A 19,587-nucleotide genomic window follows, 5' to 3' on the forward strand; every position below is an offset into this window, starting at 1 on the left:
TTCCTCCCTTATTAGACCTCTCAAAATACATCACCTCACGCTTATCAGAATTAAATTCCATCTGCCATTGCTCTGCCCAATTTACCAGTTGATCAATATCAGACTGTAGCCTGAGACCATCCTCCTCACTATCAACAACTCCACCGATTTTTGTGACATCTGCAAACTTATGAATTGTACCTTTTACATTCACATCCAGTTCCTCAATGTACAGAACATATATTTTCAATAGTTTAGTACATTTGCTGCCAAGTAAGGTTAAGTCAATGTTGATTTCAATTATCACAGCAAGAATCTTAAAGTATGAAATATTTTATGATTCTTTGCATCTGTCATTGAAAAGTTGACATATTTCCAAAAGAGGATGGCTTTATCCCGAGAATCTGAATGTGCTTGGAACAAGTGATTAAACTACATCTCCCGTGGTGCAGCGCAGAGCGGGGCCGCGTACACCTCCCACAGTGCAGTGCGGTGCCTGGTACACTTCCCGTGGTGCCTCGGGCGCTCGAACATGGCGGCCGCCACGCTACAGCTTTACTTGGAGTCGATCCGCCGGGAGCTGGAGCAGCAGGATCCGAATGTGCTCGGGGTGGTTGTGGCGCTGGCCGCGGTGCTGCTCACCATCGGTAAGGAGGAGTAGAAGAAGAAGCCGAGATTTGGCCCTGACTATCCCCTATCCCCGGGGGGTGGAGGGTCATCCGGGCCCGTCCTTTCCCTGAGGCAGAAAGAAACCTGCATTAGTCCAGACATCGTGGATTATCCCAAAGGGTTTATCTTCTCGTGGTGGTGGGACACACAGCTGCCACTTTATATGCATCAAGCGACAAGGAAGTCAATGCTATTTTGTAGTTAAAAATCACACACCAGGTTATAGTCCAGCAGCTTTATTTGAAAGTATAAGCTTTCTGAGCGCTGCTCCTTCATCAGGTAGCTAACAGGGCAGGATCATTGGACGCAGAATTTATTGTAAAATATCATAGTGTCATACCACTGATGTGGTGAATTGAACCAACTTAGATTGTTGTTAAGTCTTTCATCTTTTAGAAAGGGTTGCGGGTTTCAGTTAATTAACATGCAAATCCCAGAACTTCTTTCAAATCCTATTCCGGAGATAACTTAAGGTTTTACCAAAAAAAAAAGTGACATCTCAGCTCAAGATGATGCCTTCAAGGTGTGAAGTTCGAGTCTGTCTCTATCCCAACCTTGAGCCAGGCCAGTTCTGTTTCCAAAGTAGGAATTTATAAAATGTCACATGGACTGACTGCACCTGGATTGTGTGTGTTTTTGAACAACATCGAATACATCTGCAAATGCACATTCACACCACAGACCTGTGTGTGTGTGGGAGAGTTCTGTAGGTTTCGGGTGAAGTGATAAATATTGGCCAGGAAAGCTCTGTTCTAGGGCATCTTTAATTCCCCCAAGATGGCAGGCAGCAACCCTGACCAGGGGATGGTGTTAGCAAGTTTTGAGAAGATTTGTAGCTCAAGCTGAGGTTCTGGATGTAGGTTTGCTCACTGAGCAGACATTTCATCACCCTTCTAGGTAACATCTTCAGTGGGCCTCAGGCAAAGCCCAGGAGATGGTGTAGCAGCCCCTCAGTTCTGTACTGAATTGGAACTTTGATTGTCTTCTTGAGGTTTTAAATGACTCCTTTGTGCTGACTTGGGCAAAAGTGACAGCCTGTGCAAAATATTTAAGGGAAAACCGATTTTCAAGTATCCTGGTCAATGTTCATTCTTCCAATAATGTGTATACACATGAAGGAACTGCTTATCTGTATGTTTATTTCACTTCTACGAAGTCATGAATGATAGGCTGCCCTGTTGGAATCCTGCACTTGTTGAAGTTGATGAGGGCTGTTGCAACTTGAGTGGGTAAAATGCTGGGGCAGGGCATTATCCTTTGACTTCTGCTTTCTAATTCAGAGTTTGAAGAAACTGAAGAAGCAGCAAATGGATTAAGTGCTCTGAACTGTAAACTTTAAAAGTTGGGAATCCAATGAAGAGGACATAGTTTAAGGCCAAAAATTGTGGATTGGTGGCATAATCTGGTGCAGGTGCCTCAACTATTCACTGTACTTTGCTGATAGGATAGAACACCACATATTGAAATGAGCTGATGACACCAAGGATGGTGAAATTGTAGACGGTGTAGATGGAATCATTATATTACACACACGTTACTGTATTAAATAAATTGAATGCAGTTGAGTATTGGCCATCCACATTGGACTTGAAAGGATAGAACTGATTAATTTTGAAATTTCATAAAGCTGAAAGCCATTGCGATTCAAAGACATAACACAAAGAATCATGGATATGTACTGAAAATAATCAAAAGGCTATTCAAACGCTGGCCTTGGTACCTAGTGTTCAGTAAGGATTCACTGCCAGAAACAGAGTAGAAATTTGGAGCACTGTTAACTAATAAAGTCATACAGCATGGAAAAGAATCCTTGGGTCCAACTCTTGCATGCCAACAAGATGCCCTAAATTAATCTAGTCCCATTTGGCCCATTTCCCTCTACTCTCTTCCTATTCATATACCCATCCAGATGCCTTTTAAATGTTGAAATTGTACCAGCCTCGACTACTTTCTTTAGTAGCTCATTTCATATATGCACCATACTGTGTGTGAAACATTGCGTCTTAAATACATTTTAAATCTTTCCCCTCTCACCTAAATCTATGCCCTCTAGTATTGGACTCCGCTACCCTGGAGTCTATTCACCCTGTCTATTCCCCTCATGATTTTATAAATATCTGTAAGGTCACCCCTCAGCTGCCGATGCTCCAGGGAAAATAGCTCCAGTCTATTCAACTTCTCCTTGTTGCTCAAACCCTCCATCTGTGGAAACATCCTTGTTAATCTTTTCTGAACCTTCCAAGTTTCACAACAGCCTTTCTATAGCAGGGAGACCAGAACTGAATGCTGCATTCCAAAAGTGGAACCAGTGTCTTGTACAGCTGCAACACGACCTCCCAACTCCTAAACTCAATGCACTGACCAACAAAGCAAGCGTACCAAACACCTTAATTATCATAACTGAAAAATGTGCTGCTGGAAAAACGCAGCAGCTCAGGCAGCATCCAAGGAGCAGGAGAATCGACGTTTCGGGAATAAGCCCTTCTTCAGGAATGAGGAAGGTGTGCCAAGCAGGCTAAGATAAAAGGTAGGGAGGAGGGACTTGAGGGAGGGGTGTTGGGAATGCGATAGGTGGAAGGAGGATAAGGTGAGGGTGATAGGCCGGAGAGATGGTGGGGGCAGAGAGGTTGGGAAGAAGATTGCAGGTCAAGAAGGCAGTGCTGAGTCCGAGGGTTGGCACTGAGATAAGGTGGGGGAGGGGAAATGAGGAAACAGGAGAAATCTGAGTTCATCCCTTGCCATTGGAGGCTTCCTAGGTGGAAGATGAGGTGATCTTCCTCCAGGCGTCGTGTTGCCATGGTCTGGCGATGGAGGAGGCCAAGGACCTGCATGTCCTTGGCGGAGTGGGAGGGGGAGTTAAAGTGTTCAGCCACGGGGCAGTTGGGTTGGTTGGTGTGAGTGCCCCAGAGGTGTTCTCTGAAACGTTCCGCAAGTAGGTGCCCAGTCTCCCCAATATAGAGGAGGCCACATCGGGTGCAGTGGATGCAGTAAATGATGTATGTGGCGGTGCAGGTGAATGTGTGACGGATATAGAAGGATCCCTTGGGGCCTTGGAGGGAAGTGAGGGGGGGAGATGTGGGCGCAAGTTTTGCATTTCTTGTGGTTGCAGGGGAAGGTGCTGGGAGTGGACGTTGGGTTGGTGAGGGGTGTGGACCTTCCCTCCCCTCCCCTATCAGCGTTCTGGAAAGACCACTCCCTCCCTGACTCCCTCGTCAGGTCCACACTCCCCCCCAACCCAACCTCCACTCCTGGCACCTTCTCCTGCAACCGCAAGAAATGCAAAACTTGTGCCCACACCTCCCCCCCTTACTTCCCTTCAAGGCCCCAAGGGATCCTTCCACATCCGTCACAAATTCACCTGCACCTCCACACACCATTTACTGCATCCGATGTGGCCTCCTCTACATTGGGGAGACAGGCCGCCTACTTGCGGAACATTTCAGAGAACACCTCTGGGACACCCGCTCCAACCAACCCAACCGTCCTGTGGCTGAACGCTTTAACTCCCCCTCCCACTCCGCCAAGGACATGCAGGTCCTTGGCCTCCTCCATAGCCAGACCCTGGCAACACGACGCCTGGATGAAGAGCACCTCATCTTCCGCTTAGGAACCCTCCAACCACAAGGGATGAATGCAGATTTCTCCAGCTTCCTCATTTCCCCTCCCCCACCTTGTCTCAGTCCCAACCCTCGGACTCAGCCTTCTTGACCTGCAATCTTCTTCCCAACCTCTCTGCCCCCACCCTCTCTCCGGCCTATCACCCTCACCTTAACCTCTTTCCACCTACCACATTCCCAATGCCCCTCCCCCAAGTCCCACCTCCCTACCTTTTATCTTAGCCTGCTTGGCACACCTTCCTCATTCCTGAAGAAGGGCTCATGCCCGAAACATCGATTCTCCTCCTTGGATGCTGCCTGACCTGCTGCGCTTTTCCAGCAACACGTTTTTCAGCTCTGATCTCCAGCATCTACAGTCCTCACTTTCTCCTACCTTAATTATCATGGTTAATGCTGGGTTAGTTTTAAGTTTTAAATCTAAAGCTTTTGTAAATAAAATTATTAAGGGATAGGAGAAAAAAAAGGGGTCTATTGAACTAGATTTAGATTAGCCATAATTTCTTTAAATGACAGAATAAGCTCATGTTTAATTGTCCACACTCTTGTTCCTTTAATTTGATGAATGTTTTATGTTTTGGTCTACAGTGTTTTTTATCCTATTGAGGAACAGAAAAAGCAGTCGGAGTGCGGTGCTTCTGGCTGGTTTGTGTGATTCTGGGAAGACTTTACTTTGCTGTAGGGTAAGACTCTTTCAGACTCAAACATTATTCCTGTGGAATCCAGCACCTTGACTGCTTAAAGTGTTTCCCTGCATGACATGTTATTCCTAAATAAACGTTCCTAATCACTCTTGCCTGTGGATGCTGATCTGGTAAACTGCCTGCCTAGAATTCTGTGTAATTGCTTTCTTTTTATTTAGCAGTTCTTTATGCTTTCTCGAAACGTTCCCCTTCAGGAATCATAAATGAGGATCTGCATATGGTCTTGCTTGCCGCTGCTATGATTTCCCTTTCTGTATAGACACATTGAAGCAGACTCTTGACAGTACAAATGATCCTGTTCTATACACGGCTGTGAAGTACATGTGGTTACATAGTGCTTTGTGTGTCTTGCTGTGGGCTGTATTTTGTAGTGGTGGAGGTAAGGGATATTGCTTCTGTTAAAGGAAGTGTTTTCTAATTATTCCATTAGCTTTGTCTGCAGCACAGGGAAGGTGGGGAATCAAGTGCTGTATTCATGCCTCTTCCCAGATCTTAGACTGGTCAATGGCGTGAAGTGGCAGATTTTCTAACTTCATGAAGTCTCGATGGACTGGGCTGACTTCACAGCCAGGTGTCTAAAGGGATGCTGTAAAGGAGAGTATACTATCTTATTCCACAGGGATTTTTTATATAAAGGGAAAAAACTATTTACATTTATATGGTTCTTGTCCGCAACTATCACACATCTGAAAGCATTCTAAGTACTTTATGAAACAGTATTTTCAGAACACCATTCAGCTCTGACGAAGAGTCAGGTGGATTCACAACATTAACTCTGTTTCTCTTAATGCAGATCCTGAATAACCTGTTGCAATTCGTCGGCATTTTCTGTTTTTATTTCAGATTTGCAGTATCTGCACTGTTTTTGCTTTTCTGTACATCAGGAAGTGTAATCACTGTTCTAATGTAGTGAAAGTGGCAGCTAATTTGTCTTCAACAAAATCCCATAAACAGCAATGTGTCCACATCAAATAATCTGGAATAAGACCATAAGACCATAAGACATAGGAGTGGAAGTAAGGCCATTCGGCCCATCGAGTCCACCCCGCCATTCAATCATGGCTGATGCGCATTTCAGCTCCACTTGCCAGCGTTCTCCCCGTAGCCCTTAATTCCTCTAGACAACAAGAACCTATCAATCTCGGCCTTGAAGACATTTAGCGTCCCGGCTTCCACTGCACTCCGTGGCAATGAATTCCACAGGCCCACCACTCTCTGGCTGAAGAAATGTCTCCGCATTTCCGTTCTGAAATGACCCCCTCTAATTCTAAGGCTGTGTCCACGGGTCCTAGTCTCCTCGCCTAACAGAAACAATTTTCTAGCATCCACCTTTTCAAAGCCATGTATTATTTTGTACGTCTCTATTAGATCTCCCCTCAATCTTCTAAACTCCAACGAATACAATCCCAGTATCCTCAGCCGTTCCTCATATGCTAGACCTGTCATTCCAGGGATCATCCGTGTGAATCTCCGCTGGACACGTTCCAGTGCCAGTATGTCCTTCCTGAGGTGTGGGGACCAAAACTGGACACAGTACTCCAAATGGGGCCTAACCAGAGCTTTATAAAGTCTTAGTAGTACATCTCTGCTTTTATATTCCAACCCTCTTGAGATAAGAGACAACATTGCATTCGCTTTCTTAATCACAGACTCAACCTGCATGTTTACCTTTAGAGAATCCTCGACTAGCACTCCCAGATCCCTTTGTGCTTTGGCTTTATTAAGTTTCTCACCATTTAGAAAGTAGTCCATTCCTATATTCTTTTTGCCAAAGTGCAAGACCTCGCACTTGCTCACGTTAAATTCCATCAGCCATTTCCTGGACCACTCTCCCAACCTGTCTAGATCCTTCTGTAGCCTCCCCACTTCCTCAGTACTACCTGCCTGTCTACCTAACTTTGTATCATCGGCAAACTTCGCTAGAATGCCCCCGGTTCCCTCATCCAAATCATTAATATATAATGCGAACAGCTGTGGCCCCAGCACCGAACCCTGCGGGACACCGCTCGTCACCGGCTGCCATTCTGAAAAAGAACCTTTTATCCCAACTCTCTGCCTTCTGTTAGATAGCCAATCCTCAATCCATCCCAGCAGCTCACCTCGAACACCATGGGCCCTCACCTTGCTCAGCAGTCTCCCGTGTGGCACCTTATCAAAGGCCTTTTGAAAGTCCAGATAGACCACATCCACTGGGTTCCCCTGGTCTAACCTACTTGTTACCTCTTCAAAAAATTCCAACAGGTTTGTCAGGCATGACCTCCCTTTACTAAATCCATGTTGACTTGTTCTAATCAGACTCTGCTCTTCCAAGAATTTAGAAACCTCATCCTTAATGATGGATTCTAGAATTTTACCAACAACCGAGGTTAAGCTGATTGGCCTATAATTTTCCATCTTTTGCCTTGATCCTTTCTTGAACAAGGGGGTTACTACAGCCATCTTCCAATCGTCCGGGACCTTTCCTGACTCCAGTGACTCTTGAAAGATCTCAACCAATGCCTCTGCTATTTCCTCAGCAACCTCTCTCAGAACTCTAGGGTGTATCCCATCGGGGCCAGGAGATTTATCAATTTTAAGACTTTTTAACTTTTCTAGCACTATCTCTTTCGTAATGGCAACCATACTCAACTCAGCCCCGTGACACCCTTTAATTTTTGGGATATTACTCCTGTCTTCCACTGTGAAAACTGACGCAAAGTACTTGTTAAGTTCTCCTGCTATTTCCTTATCTCCCATCACTAGGCTCCCTGCATCAGTTTGAAGTGGCCCAATGTCTACTTTTGCCTGTCGTTTGTTTCTTATGTACTGAAAGAAACTTTTACTATTATTTCTAATATTACTGGCTAGCCTACCTTCATATTTGATCCTCTCATTTCTTATTACACTCTTTGTTATCCTCTGTTTGCTTTTGTATCCTTCCCAATCTTCTGATTTCCCACTGTTCTTAGCCACTTTATAGGATCTCTCTTTTTCTTTAATACATTTCCTGACTTCCTTTGTCAGCCAAGGTTGTCTAATCCCTCCCCGGTTAATCTTTCTTTTCTTGGGAATGAACCTCTGTACAGTGTCCTCAATTATACCTACAAACTCCTGCCATTTTTGCTCTAGTGTCTTCCCGGTTAGCCTCTGCTTCCAGTCTATTTTAGTCAGTTCCTCTCTCATGCCCTCATAATTACCTTTATTCAACTGTAACACCATTACATCAGATTTCGCCTTCTCCCTTTCAAACTCCAGACTGAACTCTACCATATTATGGTCGCTACTTCCTAAGGGTTCCCTTACTTTAAGATCTTTTATAGAGTCTGGTTCATTGCAAAGCACTAGGTCCAGAATAGCCTGCTCTCTTGTGGGCTCCATGACTAGCTGTTCCAAAAAGCCATCCTGTAAGCATTCCATGAATTCCCTTTCTTTAGATCCACTAGCAACATTATTTACCCAGTCCACCTGCATATTGAAGTCACCCATGATCAATGTAACCTTGCCTTTCTGACATGAATTGGTGAATGTTGATCGAAGGATAAATATTAGCCAGTTCACTGAGGATTGCTCCCTTACAGTTCTTTGAAATTGTGCCATAAGATATTTTACAAGCCTCTGAGCAGGCATTTGGGCCCTCACTTTATCAACTTAACTGAAAGCTGGTACCCCAACATTGTAGTCACAATCAGAGGAGGGGATGTGGTGTACTGTCAGTGGAAATGTGAATATTGTGAATGAGGGGCTGGGTGAGATCTAATAGTAAGTGAATTGGAAGGTGGCTGGTATCTTTTAAGGCTGGGGCAGTGAGAACTCTTTTTATCCTGTACACTTGTCCTCTCTGATCTCCTTGGAAAGATTTGGCTAAGGATAAAGCACACGGTAATATTGACTGCCGCACTAGGCGAGGACTGTTTGCTAAGCAAGAAGAGGAGTCTATAGACTGGGGTTTAACCAGGATTCTATCCACATTGTTTCCATCAGTGGGCCTAATGTGGTAATTTTGGTAATAATGAAAGCAGTCCAGAATTTCGTAAAAAGGTGAAGCCATGACCCTCCTGAAGGTTTGAAATAGACCAATGATTTCATTCAGGTTAATGGCTTTTCAGGCTGAAGGGCCGTTTCCTGTGGGAATGTCAGTTAAGGGAGGCGCTAGAAATTCTGGAATGAAGATACATTTTGTTGTCTATAATTGTCTGATTCCAATTGCAATACAGCATTTTTATTTTTGTAGAAAAAAGAAATTCGGAATGCACAAAACCACAACTCAACTGACAGCTCTTCTTTCTCATTTCAGTTATTGTCTGGGAAGTTTAAGATTACACACACATCCATAACCAGTAACTCTGCATTGTACAGGGTTAGGAGCGACAAGGTAGGTGTGTACTAATAAGCCTATGTCTAAATACGCAAACCATTGGTAGAGCTGGTTGTTGAAACAACACTTGGTTCAAACAGCAGGGAGGAATGGAAGCAAAGTCATCCCCCTCTCTTGACCCTTGACATCTACAGTGTCGGATAATGTCCAGGAAAGAATGATCGTGATATTTGAACTTTATAAGCAGTGCTACCTTTTCAATTGGATGAATACCTTCATAATTGATGCCTTTTGACTACATTCACCTGACATGCTCACCTTAACTATTACACCCCACTTCAGACATTTAGAAACTTGGAGGTAAAAAAAGATAGTCATACAGTACCGAAACAGATGCCTTGGTCCAACTCGTCCGTGCCAACCAGGCTTCCCAAACTACACAGTCCCGTTTGTCTGTGTTTGGCCCATGTCCCTCGCTGCTTTCCTATTCATTAACCCATCCAAATGTTTTTTAAATGTTGTAACTGTACCTGCATCTATCACTTCCTCTGGCAGTTCATTCCACATATGAACCACCTTCTTTGTGTAAAGGTTGCCTCTCATGTCCCTTTTTAAATCTTTCCCTCCTAACGTTAAACCTATGCTATCTAGTTTTGCACTCCCCGACCCTAGGGAAAGCCCTTTGCTATTCACCTTATCTGTATCCCTCATGGTTTTGTAAACCTCTACAAGGTCGCCCCTTAACTTCCTCTGCTCCAGTGATAAAAGTCCCAGCCTATCCAACCTTTTTTTATATCTCAAACCATCCAGCCCATTAATATCCTTGTAAATCTTTTTTGTACTGTTATTGTTACGATGCCTGACGTGTGGGACCTGATCAAGCACTTTCTGAAAATAGAAATGGATTACTTCTACTGTCTCCCCCTCATCTGTCTCCCTTGTTAACTCTGAATGTGAGGTATCTTATCAAATCTCATGAAATTTTATGAAAATCTCAATAGACTACCTTCACTACTACCATTTTATCTATCCTCTGTATGAACTCTGAGTATGTACTACGTTATTGAATGCCTTCTGAAAATCTAAATAGATTACCCTCCTCTTGTTCCCCTTTTATCTATCCTCAAAGAGTTCCAGTCAATTTGCCAGGCCTGATTTCCCCTTCCTGAAGATAGGCTGACTTTGTCCTTATCAAGTCGTCCAACGTGCGGTAACTTAGCAAGTGCATACCTCAGCCCCATTTTCCCCTCCCCAGAAGGGGCCTTGTTGTTCTTTTCCCCCTCAGTAGGGGGAGCTGTTTCTCCTTCTCTCCGTGAGGCTGCTGGAGCTCTGTGATGTGATTAGTCACCATGGCTCCCCAGTACTCCAACATCTTCATAGATCCATTACGTTATCTATCTTTTCTGAAACTTCAAGTTCTTGTCTCATTCTAAGGTATATTTTGCTTTATCTCTATAAGTTTATTTTTGGAGCAAATAGAGGCAATTGTTTGACTTTATTTTATTTCAAATTCTAGCATTTCTATAGAACCTTTTCCTGTTTGTCAGATGCAACCAAAGCACTGAGCAGGAAATTAGTCCCTTCGAGGTATAGTCACTATTCAGACCTGGGCAAAGGCAACAGCTATTTTTCTTACCACTGGGTATCTCAAATAGAAATGAGGAGTATGTCCAGGTAGTCTGTTCTTGATATTGGATCAGATAAGAATTTACACACAAGCAGAGTTTCCTGCTTTAGTTCCAACAATGCTATCTGGACAGGTGAATGAACAGTTAAATATTTTATCTATGGGTGCATACACCTCTGACTCCCTCCATTGTTGTTGACTTGGATAAATATTTGTTTGAGTCAACTGATGATGCTTTCACCTCTCAGTCAGATGTTGGTTTAGACCTCACTCCATACATGATAATATCAAATAGGCTGACTCTTTTGTGTAATTAAGAGGGAGAAAATTCATATGTATCATAAACTCCTGTTGAATATGTCATTAAACCAACTTTGGGCTTAAAATGAGAGATCCCCATAATCTAACAATGTATGGTTGATTATATATCTTCAGTACCTTTGTTGGATTCCAACTCTCAAAGTAATTTTACTTCTGAGGATTTTTATTCCTTTCCCCATGCAAGCTCTTGGAATGATACCGGTCCAAATATTAAGAATCGAGAAATATCCAACTGCTTTTGATCCATAGTGAAGTTTGTCGCAAGAATTAATCAAGTAAATGCCAAAGAATTTGCTTTGCTCAAAAAAATCTAGTTTGTCAAGACAGTTGTTGTTCTGATATTTTTTTCTGACAGGGTCCTGCTGTTGTTTTATATGACCTCCCTGGTCATGAAAGTCTACGTCTTCAGTATTTGGAGAAGCACAAAGCTGATGCCAGGTGATATACAGAGCCATACCATGCTTTATATCGTACACGGTGGATTTAGGTGAACACTGAGAAACTTCTTTACCATCTATGAAGAAGTGAATTAAGTAACTTTAAGCTGCAGTGAGCTGTAAGGTAACAATTTTTTTAAGGAGGCATGCTGTGCTAATTGTTATAAATCTATGACTCTATAAATCTTATTGACTTCAGATTTTTCACTCAAACATTTTAGTGAATCCACAAAATGTATTTTATGCTTTAAGATATCTGAACTTCATGATGAGAGATTATGGTTAATGCTGAGATCTGAAGTAACAGTTTTCATGGCTGCTGCAAACCACAAAAAACTTCCATTTCCACAGGATATTTGTTTTAGAATTTTAATCTCGAGCAGCACTGTTTATGACAGGCCACCAGTTTTACCTGCCTCTCTGCCAATTGATTTGTTAAGGGTAAGCAAAGCTTTTGTTTGGATTGCTACAGCTTGTTCATACCATGTGTGATCTTGATATTACAAACCACAAATGTGAAATTATATCCACACTTTGATCGTACCTTAGGATAAGGAGCAGAGATGTTAAATGAAATGCTGAGAATTTATGGTGAGCATGGACCAATTTCAGTTTTGTTTTCACACAGAGCCATTATCTTTGTAGTGGACAGTGTGTTGTTTCAAAAAGAAGTGAAGGATGTGGCTGAGTTTCTTTACACGTTGCTCACTGATGCTGTGATTGTGAAGAATGCACCTCCCCTCCTAATAGCCTGTAACAAGCAAGGTAAGTCGAAGGTTGTCTTGCTTATATGCCTGGTGATGCAGTTGTAGTTTGATGGAGGCTAACAATCTAGTAGTTATCCTACTAGGAAGTTGGCTGAGAATGTTCTAGATTGTTTGTAGCTTGTCTGTTCCAAGTTATTAATGTAACATGAGGGGTTGTTCATTTTATCCCGAGTTTGTGGTTGGGAAGAGTCAAGATTCTGTACTTTGCGGTGGTAATAGGGATACTTCATCTGTGCATATTGAAAGCGTTTCATCTCCGCTGTATATCATAGCAAGTCAGAAATTGGTAGTTCTCTCTCAGAAACTTTATCCTCAGGATTTATGCCTTTGGATATGTCAGTGTTGTAGATGTAGATGCTGATGGTTAAGGTCAGGCTTTTTGCTTACCATCTGTACTGATGTTTTAAGCTTTTAAAGAACCTGCTTAAAATCACAGAGTAATAAATGATATCGGGTTAGAACACTTACCCTGATGGACAATTGTTACAGAGCACATCAAGTTCAGACTTTCAACAAAGTGTAATCGAGTTGTGGTTGTTTCTGAGATGTAGCACTTTATATATTTTGGCTCAAGCGTTCATGAAGTTGTTGGTTTGTTCCACAACAACTTGTTAATTCAGTTTACTGTTTAATTTCAGATGTCACCATGGCCAAATCTGCGAAATTAATTCAACAACAATTGGAAAAGGAACTGTAAGTGTCAGATTATTGCACCCTGTGGCTGTTGGAATGCAAAATAACTGAGCAAGGACTTTCTGATTAGGAGTTTTATTACTACAGACTTTCTGTTGCTCCGTTTGAGAGACAAACATTGGATCTGTAAGGAGTCCTCTCTTTGGGGAACAGATTTAGAATATTCTCTGCACTTCAGTGGCTAGTTTGCAAGAGAAAATCAACCAAAATCAGCAAGATATTTGTGGGAGATACAGCACCTTAAAAGGCAGCATTAACTCGGCAGCATTTGCTATATGCTTTTAGAGGCACAGTGTGTCCTGATTAAGTTATAATAGTTCTTTATTCGACAACTTGGGAAACACTGAGATGTTTTAAGTTGCTGTGTGCAATTTTCTAGAAGTTTGTAATGTCTAATGCTTATTTTCTTGTGGAAGCTGCAGTGTGAGCTTTGTCCAAAAAAAAAACCCATTCGAGCCAACTTGATATTAATAAGAGAATTAATAGTCAAGAATCATTAATGCCCTTTGTAAGTCCTTTACAGCTTCACAGAACTGCAAGTCATTCAACCTTTGAAGTGGTGACTGTGTGATTGCAAATCTACAGGGTGGGTCTTAACGTAACTCCATAGAAGATCCAGCCGGAATGGTAAAGGGATTTCCATCTGATTTCAAATAGGTTCAGGAGTACACCAAATGGCTCATTGAGCCTGCTGCTCCATTCAGTACAAACACAATGATGATGGGCTTCAATTGCAGTTATCCTGCCTATTCTTCGTATCATTTGATTCCCTCAGGAATCAACAGCTCTATTCTAGCCTTAAGTATATTCAATGACACACCATCCATAAGTCTGTAGGGCAGAGAATTCCAAAATATCACAACCCTGAAGTTTTTTGTCTTCTCAGTGCTAAATGATTGGCCCCTTGTCCTGGGATTCTGCAATCTGTTTTCAATATTCCAACCAGTGAAAACAACCCCTATCCCTTCAGAATCTTGTATGTGTTCGTGAACGTGCCCCTCATTCTTCACATGCAGCCTATATCCTGTGTGTTCTTGGTTAATATTTCTGCAGCAACGTGGTAAATCTAATCGTGCGAGCCACCACCACTTCAAGCAAGTCTGCTATGGAACTGCAGTGTCAGTCCAAAATGCAACCCTTTGCATCAGTGGTAATTAACATAATTGTACGGAAAGAACAATCTGATGTTTGCGAAAGAAATCCTCAGTGGTAGTTGATGAAGAAAAATGATGTTCTTCCGTAATTCAAAACTGTTTCGAATCAAGTTCTACCTTCTCCCTTTTCAAATGAAGAAATATCTTAATAATATTGCCTCAACCTGCAAAGAGAACAACTGTATATCATTGCACAAATTGCAATGAACATTTATTCATCATCTCAAAGGCCAATTGTCTTTACATCCTTGTAAATATCTGTTGAATATTCAATATAATTGAGTTTCCCAGAATTAAATGCTGGAAACAAGTAATTAGGAAAGTGAATAGAATATTGTTTATCGAGAAGGGAATTGAATACAAGGCTTGAGAGGTTAAACCTCAGTTATACAGAGCATGGTGAGACCGCACCCAGAGTGCCGTGCAAAGTGTTGGTCACTTTATTTAAGGAAGGCTGTATTAGATGCAATCAAGAGAAAGTTTACCAGATTGTTAGATGGAAAGGGTAGTTTACTTATGAGAGAAAGTTAAACAATTTCAGGTGGGTATTCACGCCATGTTGAAGAGTAAGAAGTGTCTTGATTGTAACTTGTAGGAATCAGTGGGACTTTCACACGATGGCTATAGAAAGGGTGCCACCTTCTGTGGGAGAATCTCGAACTAGGGGGTGCTGTTTTTTTAAAAAAAGAATAAGAGTTTGTCCATTTAAGACAGAATTTTTTTCTCTGGGTGGGGGGGGGGTCATGAATCTTTGGAACCTTTGTCCTGAAAGTGTAGTGGAAGCAGAGTTTTTGAACACAGTTAGGGCAGAGGTAGTTCCTTGCTTGGCAAAGGGGTGAAAGGTTACAGTGGGTAGGTTGGAACATAAAGCCACGATCTTTTGAATAGCAGACTAGGCTCAGGGGGTTGAATGGCCTATTCCTGTTCCTAATTTGTAGCTTGCTTCACAATTTGTGCATCACAAATTGTATCCACTGTCAATTTTAACAGTGCAAGCTTAATTATATATAAAAAGTGTTGGCCTTTACCACAACATTTTTTTTGGAAAGGATAAATCCCAGTTTTTTCCAATGAATCCTGGCTTTCCGCAGAAGATTTCACAGAATCCCTACAGTGTGGAAGCAGACTATTCAGCCCATCGAGTCCACACTGACCCTCCGAAGAGCATCCCACCCAGACCCAACCCATGCACTATGCTCATAACCCTGAATTTCCCATGGCTAATCACTGAGCCTACACGTCCCTGAACACTACAGACAATTTAGCATGGCCAATTCACCCGAACTGCACATCTTTGGAGTGTGGGAGGAAAACTGAGCACCTGGAGGAAACCCACACAGACACAGGGAGAACGTGCAAACTCCACACAGACAATCACCCAAGGCTGGAATTGAACCGAAGTCCCTGGTGCTGTGAGGCAGCAGTGTTAACTACTGTGCTGCCCCTTGCAACTTTTTATAAGTGGTTGGGATTCATAAAAGTGCGTGTGTGTGTCAGTAATGGTATTGTCCTGTTTGAACATCATGCATCTCTGCAACAGCAGAGAGATTCCGCACAAACATATTAATCTCTCTTTAATCTCTAAGCTTTCTCATTTGCAATAATGTATAAGTTGCTGACTATGGTTAAATTTATAAAATCTTAACACTGTACAATATTCAAAGTGGAGTATGGGCAGCTTCTGAAAAAATTGATTCCCTCACTATTGGATGATAAAGTGCAATTTTAGAACTTGCCTACATCAACGTACATCATCTTCACCTAGAATCATAAAATCCCTTCAGTGGGGAAGCTGGCCATTTGGCCCATCAAGTCCACACTGACCCTGCAAAGAGTATCCTACTCCCAAGTCTGCTCCCTGTAACCCTGCATTTCCCATGACTAACCCACCCAGCTTGCACATCCTAGGGACCTAACCTGCACAGCTTTAGACTGTGGGAAGAAACTGGAGCACCCAGAGGAAACCCACACAGACACGGGAAGAATGTGCAAACTCCACACAGACAGTTGCCTGAGGGTGGAATCGAACACGGGTCCCTGGTGCTGTGAGGCAGTAGTGCTAACCACTGAACCATCCGTCACCATCATTAAAGCCTTATTGCTTTGTATTTTTAAAACTATATACATGTAGTTTGTCTGAACTTTTCCAGTGTTTATAAAATATCTGGCCGTGATGCCACTTGAACATGTCTGTTTAAGAATGCCAGTACCCTCCAAGTGAACTGTTCGCTTTGTTTGTGTTTGGCATTTTCCACTTGCCACTTTGGATTTAACCCATATTTTATTTTCTCTTGTCTTCAGCAACACCCTGAGGATGATTCGTTCTGGTGCACCGAAATCTCTGGATGGATCCAGCACTGGGGGTGCGCTGCCTTTAGGAAAGAAGGGAAAGGAGTTTGATTTTTTCCAGGCTCCGATGAAGGTTGAGTTTGTGGAGTGCAGTGCACAAGGGAACAAAGGGGACAGAGGTGAGGCTGACCTTGGAAGTGTAGAGGCATGGCTTTCCAAAGTGGCATGAACAATGAGACAGTCTAAAAACAGACATTGTGGCATGCTGCCATTACGATTCTGACGTGTGCAACAATAGTGAGACTGTGACCAAAGATCCAATAGTCATGTTTTTAATGCAGAACTCCAGCTGAATAATGTTTGCTGTAACTATGTTGAACTGAGCCAGCTTGATACTTCCTATATTTAAGTGTCTGGTAGGACAGTGATGTCAGTGTTTTCCATGTCATTTGTGTTGCTGAAATGGCAGCACATTCTTGTCTGTTAATCTGCAAATAAAATAATGGATCTAACCCAACCTTTACTGCTGTGCTGTCATTCTTTGGAGTTGTACATTTTTGTGGTAATTCATTTAAATTTCTAGAACGTAAGTAGAGTGGCAGGCATTTATTTAAAATACACCCCAGACTTTCCGTTCAGTGTGCTGCTGTATTGTATATCCAAAACTAATTCTTGAGGTAGGAATTGTGGATATTTTGTTTAATTTCAAAACAAAATAATTTAAACTTGTCTCTGATCGTCACCTGATTAGTGCAGTCTCAGCCATGCCTGACGCAGAAGAGATGCTAGTGGCAGTTTGAGGCACCTCCATCAGATCAACATTGCAGGAGATCTTCTAGACTGCTTCCTCAGTCCAGCCATCTTCATGCTACTTCACCAGTGATCTACTCATTGGCATTATTGAATTTGTTGCTAATGATTCCACAATTGTTCAGTTCCATTCGCAACCCCTCTGATGATGAATCTGGATAACATTACAAGCTGGTGCCATATACGTGTCCATCTCTAATTAGACAAAGTATCAATAGCTTGTCTCAGCGTCCCCTCCAAGGAAGTACGTGGGAACACCACCACCTGCAATTTTATTCCAAACCACTCCATCCTGACTTGGAAATACATCACCATTCTTTCAGTGTCACAGTCAAAGTCCTGGAATTCTCACCCTAACAAGATTGTCAGTCTACCTACACCATATGGATTGCAGCAGTTCAAGAAAACATCACCACCATCTTCTCAAATCAACTCGAGATGGAAACTTGGTGCTGGCCCACTCTCATCCTGTGGATGGAATGATGCTCATCCTGTGGATGCAAATAATTTGTAGTAATTAGCATTGCACCATAATATGTTTGTAGATTGTGTAGATGATGGAATTTTACGGTAAAATACATTTCACGTACAGATATGTTGTATTGTGCAGTAAACTGATCAGAAAAGAATATGGATGTAGGTTTGCTCGCTGAGCTGGAGGGTTTGTATTCAGACATTGCGTTACCATACTAGGTAACTTCATCACTGAGCCTCCGGATGAAGCAGCTTTCTATTTATGTGTTTAGGTTTCCCTGGGTTGGTGATGTCATTTCCTGTGGTGACATCATTTCCTGTTCTTTTTCTCAGGGATGGGATCCAAGTCAACATGTTTGTAGATAGAATTCCTGTTGGAAGATCATGCTTCTAGTAATTCTCATCCTAGGATGGATGTGTTGTCCCAGTCAAAGTGGTGTCCTTCCTCATCTGTATGTAAGGATACTAGTGATAGTGGGTCATGTCTTTGTGGCTGGTTGATGTTCATGTATCCTGGTGGCTAGTTGTCTGCCTGTTTGTCCAATGTAGTTACAGTTCTTGCAAGGTAATTTGTAAATAACATTAGTTTTGCTTGTTGTCAGTATAGGGTCTTTCAAGTTCATTAGCTGCTGTTTTAGTGTGTTGGTGGGTTTGTGGGCTACCATGATGCCAAGAGGTCTGAGTAGCTTGGCAGTCATTTCTGAGATGTCTTTGTAGGGTACAGTGACTAGTGTTTCTCGATGTATTTTGTTTGTTTGTTGGGGTTTGTTGCTGAGAAATCGGTGGATTGTGTTCCTTGGGTGCCCATTCTTTTTGAATACACTGTATAGGTGATTTTCCTCTCCTCTTTGCTGCAGTGTGTGGTAGCTCGTTAAAATAATGTTCTAATGCAGTTTCGCTTGCAGGTGTTGACATGACCTACTCTCACTAGTATCCTTACATATAGATGAGGAAGGACACCACTTCAACTGGGACAATACATCCATCTTAGGACAAGCCGAACTGAGACACGCATGAGAATTCCTAGAAGCATGGCATTCCAACCAGAACTCTATCAGCAAAACACATTGACTTGGATCCCATTTACCACCCCTGAGAAAGCAAACAGGAAATGATGTCACCAACCCAAGGAGACCTAAACACACAAATAGAAAGTGGGCCATTCCACCAGCGCTTCATCTGGAGGCTCACTGGTGATGTTACCTAGTTTGGTGATGAAACATCTGAAAAAGAACCTTCCAGCTTAGCGAGCAAACTTACACCCAGAACCTCAACCTGAGCTACAAATCTTTTCAAAACCCGCTAAGAAAAGAATTTATTAAGTAACATTGATATGGCACAAGAGATCCTAATTTTCTAAATTAGCCTCCAGAGATGTCCACAAGACTTTTGTTTTCAAGAATCTATTCTGAACCTTTACCTAGACATGAACAACTGTGTGAGCTCGTCAAATAAAGTAATGGATCTGCTGAGTATTTTGGTGTAATGGTCTGCTCACCACTTTTTTTTTTAACCGGACAATAGATATTTGGATGGGATATTCTGCTCAGCATAAGAAGATGCATGCTGTTTCTAATAGGTTTCAGTTGACGTGCTGATAAGCTTCACTCTGAGTTATGACAGTAAGTCCTCCCTTCTGTGGGGTGGGGTGGGGTGGGGGCTGGGAATTACCTCTCTTGCCTTCCTCCCTATACAGCAAGCCTTACAGTGTAGTAGGTGGCATCTCTACCTCTGAATCAGATGTGCAATGCTCAA

The 19,587-nt window shown here is 42.5% G+C and overlaps 1 protein-coding gene across 1 annotated transcript; it reads left to right on the forward strand.

Annotated features, from left to right (window-relative positions):
- Positions 1-492: 492 nt before the first annotated feature.
- srprb (SRP receptor subunit beta) lies at positions 493-17,065 on the forward strand. Its single transcript, XM_072572927.1, has 7 exons — positions 493-626; positions 4,851-4,945; positions 9,240-9,317; positions 11,564-11,646; positions 12,274-12,410; positions 13,051-13,105; positions 16,561-17,065. Exons 1-7 carry the CDS (start codon positions 512-514, stop codon positions 16,775-16,777), a joined length of 780 nt encoding a protein of 259 aa, XP_072429028.1. The 5' UTR covers positions 493-511; the 3' UTR covers positions 16,778-17,065.
- Positions 17,066-19,587: the final 2,522 nt, after the last annotated feature.

This window comes from Chiloscyllium punctatum, chromosome 6 (genome assembly GCF_047496795.1).
Source record: "Chiloscyllium punctatum isolate Juve2018m chromosome 6, sChiPun1.3, whole genome shotgun sequence".
NCBI classification, from domain to species: domain Eukaryota; kingdom Metazoa; phylum Chordata; class Chondrichthyes; order Orectolobiformes; family Hemiscylliidae; genus Chiloscyllium; species Chiloscyllium punctatum.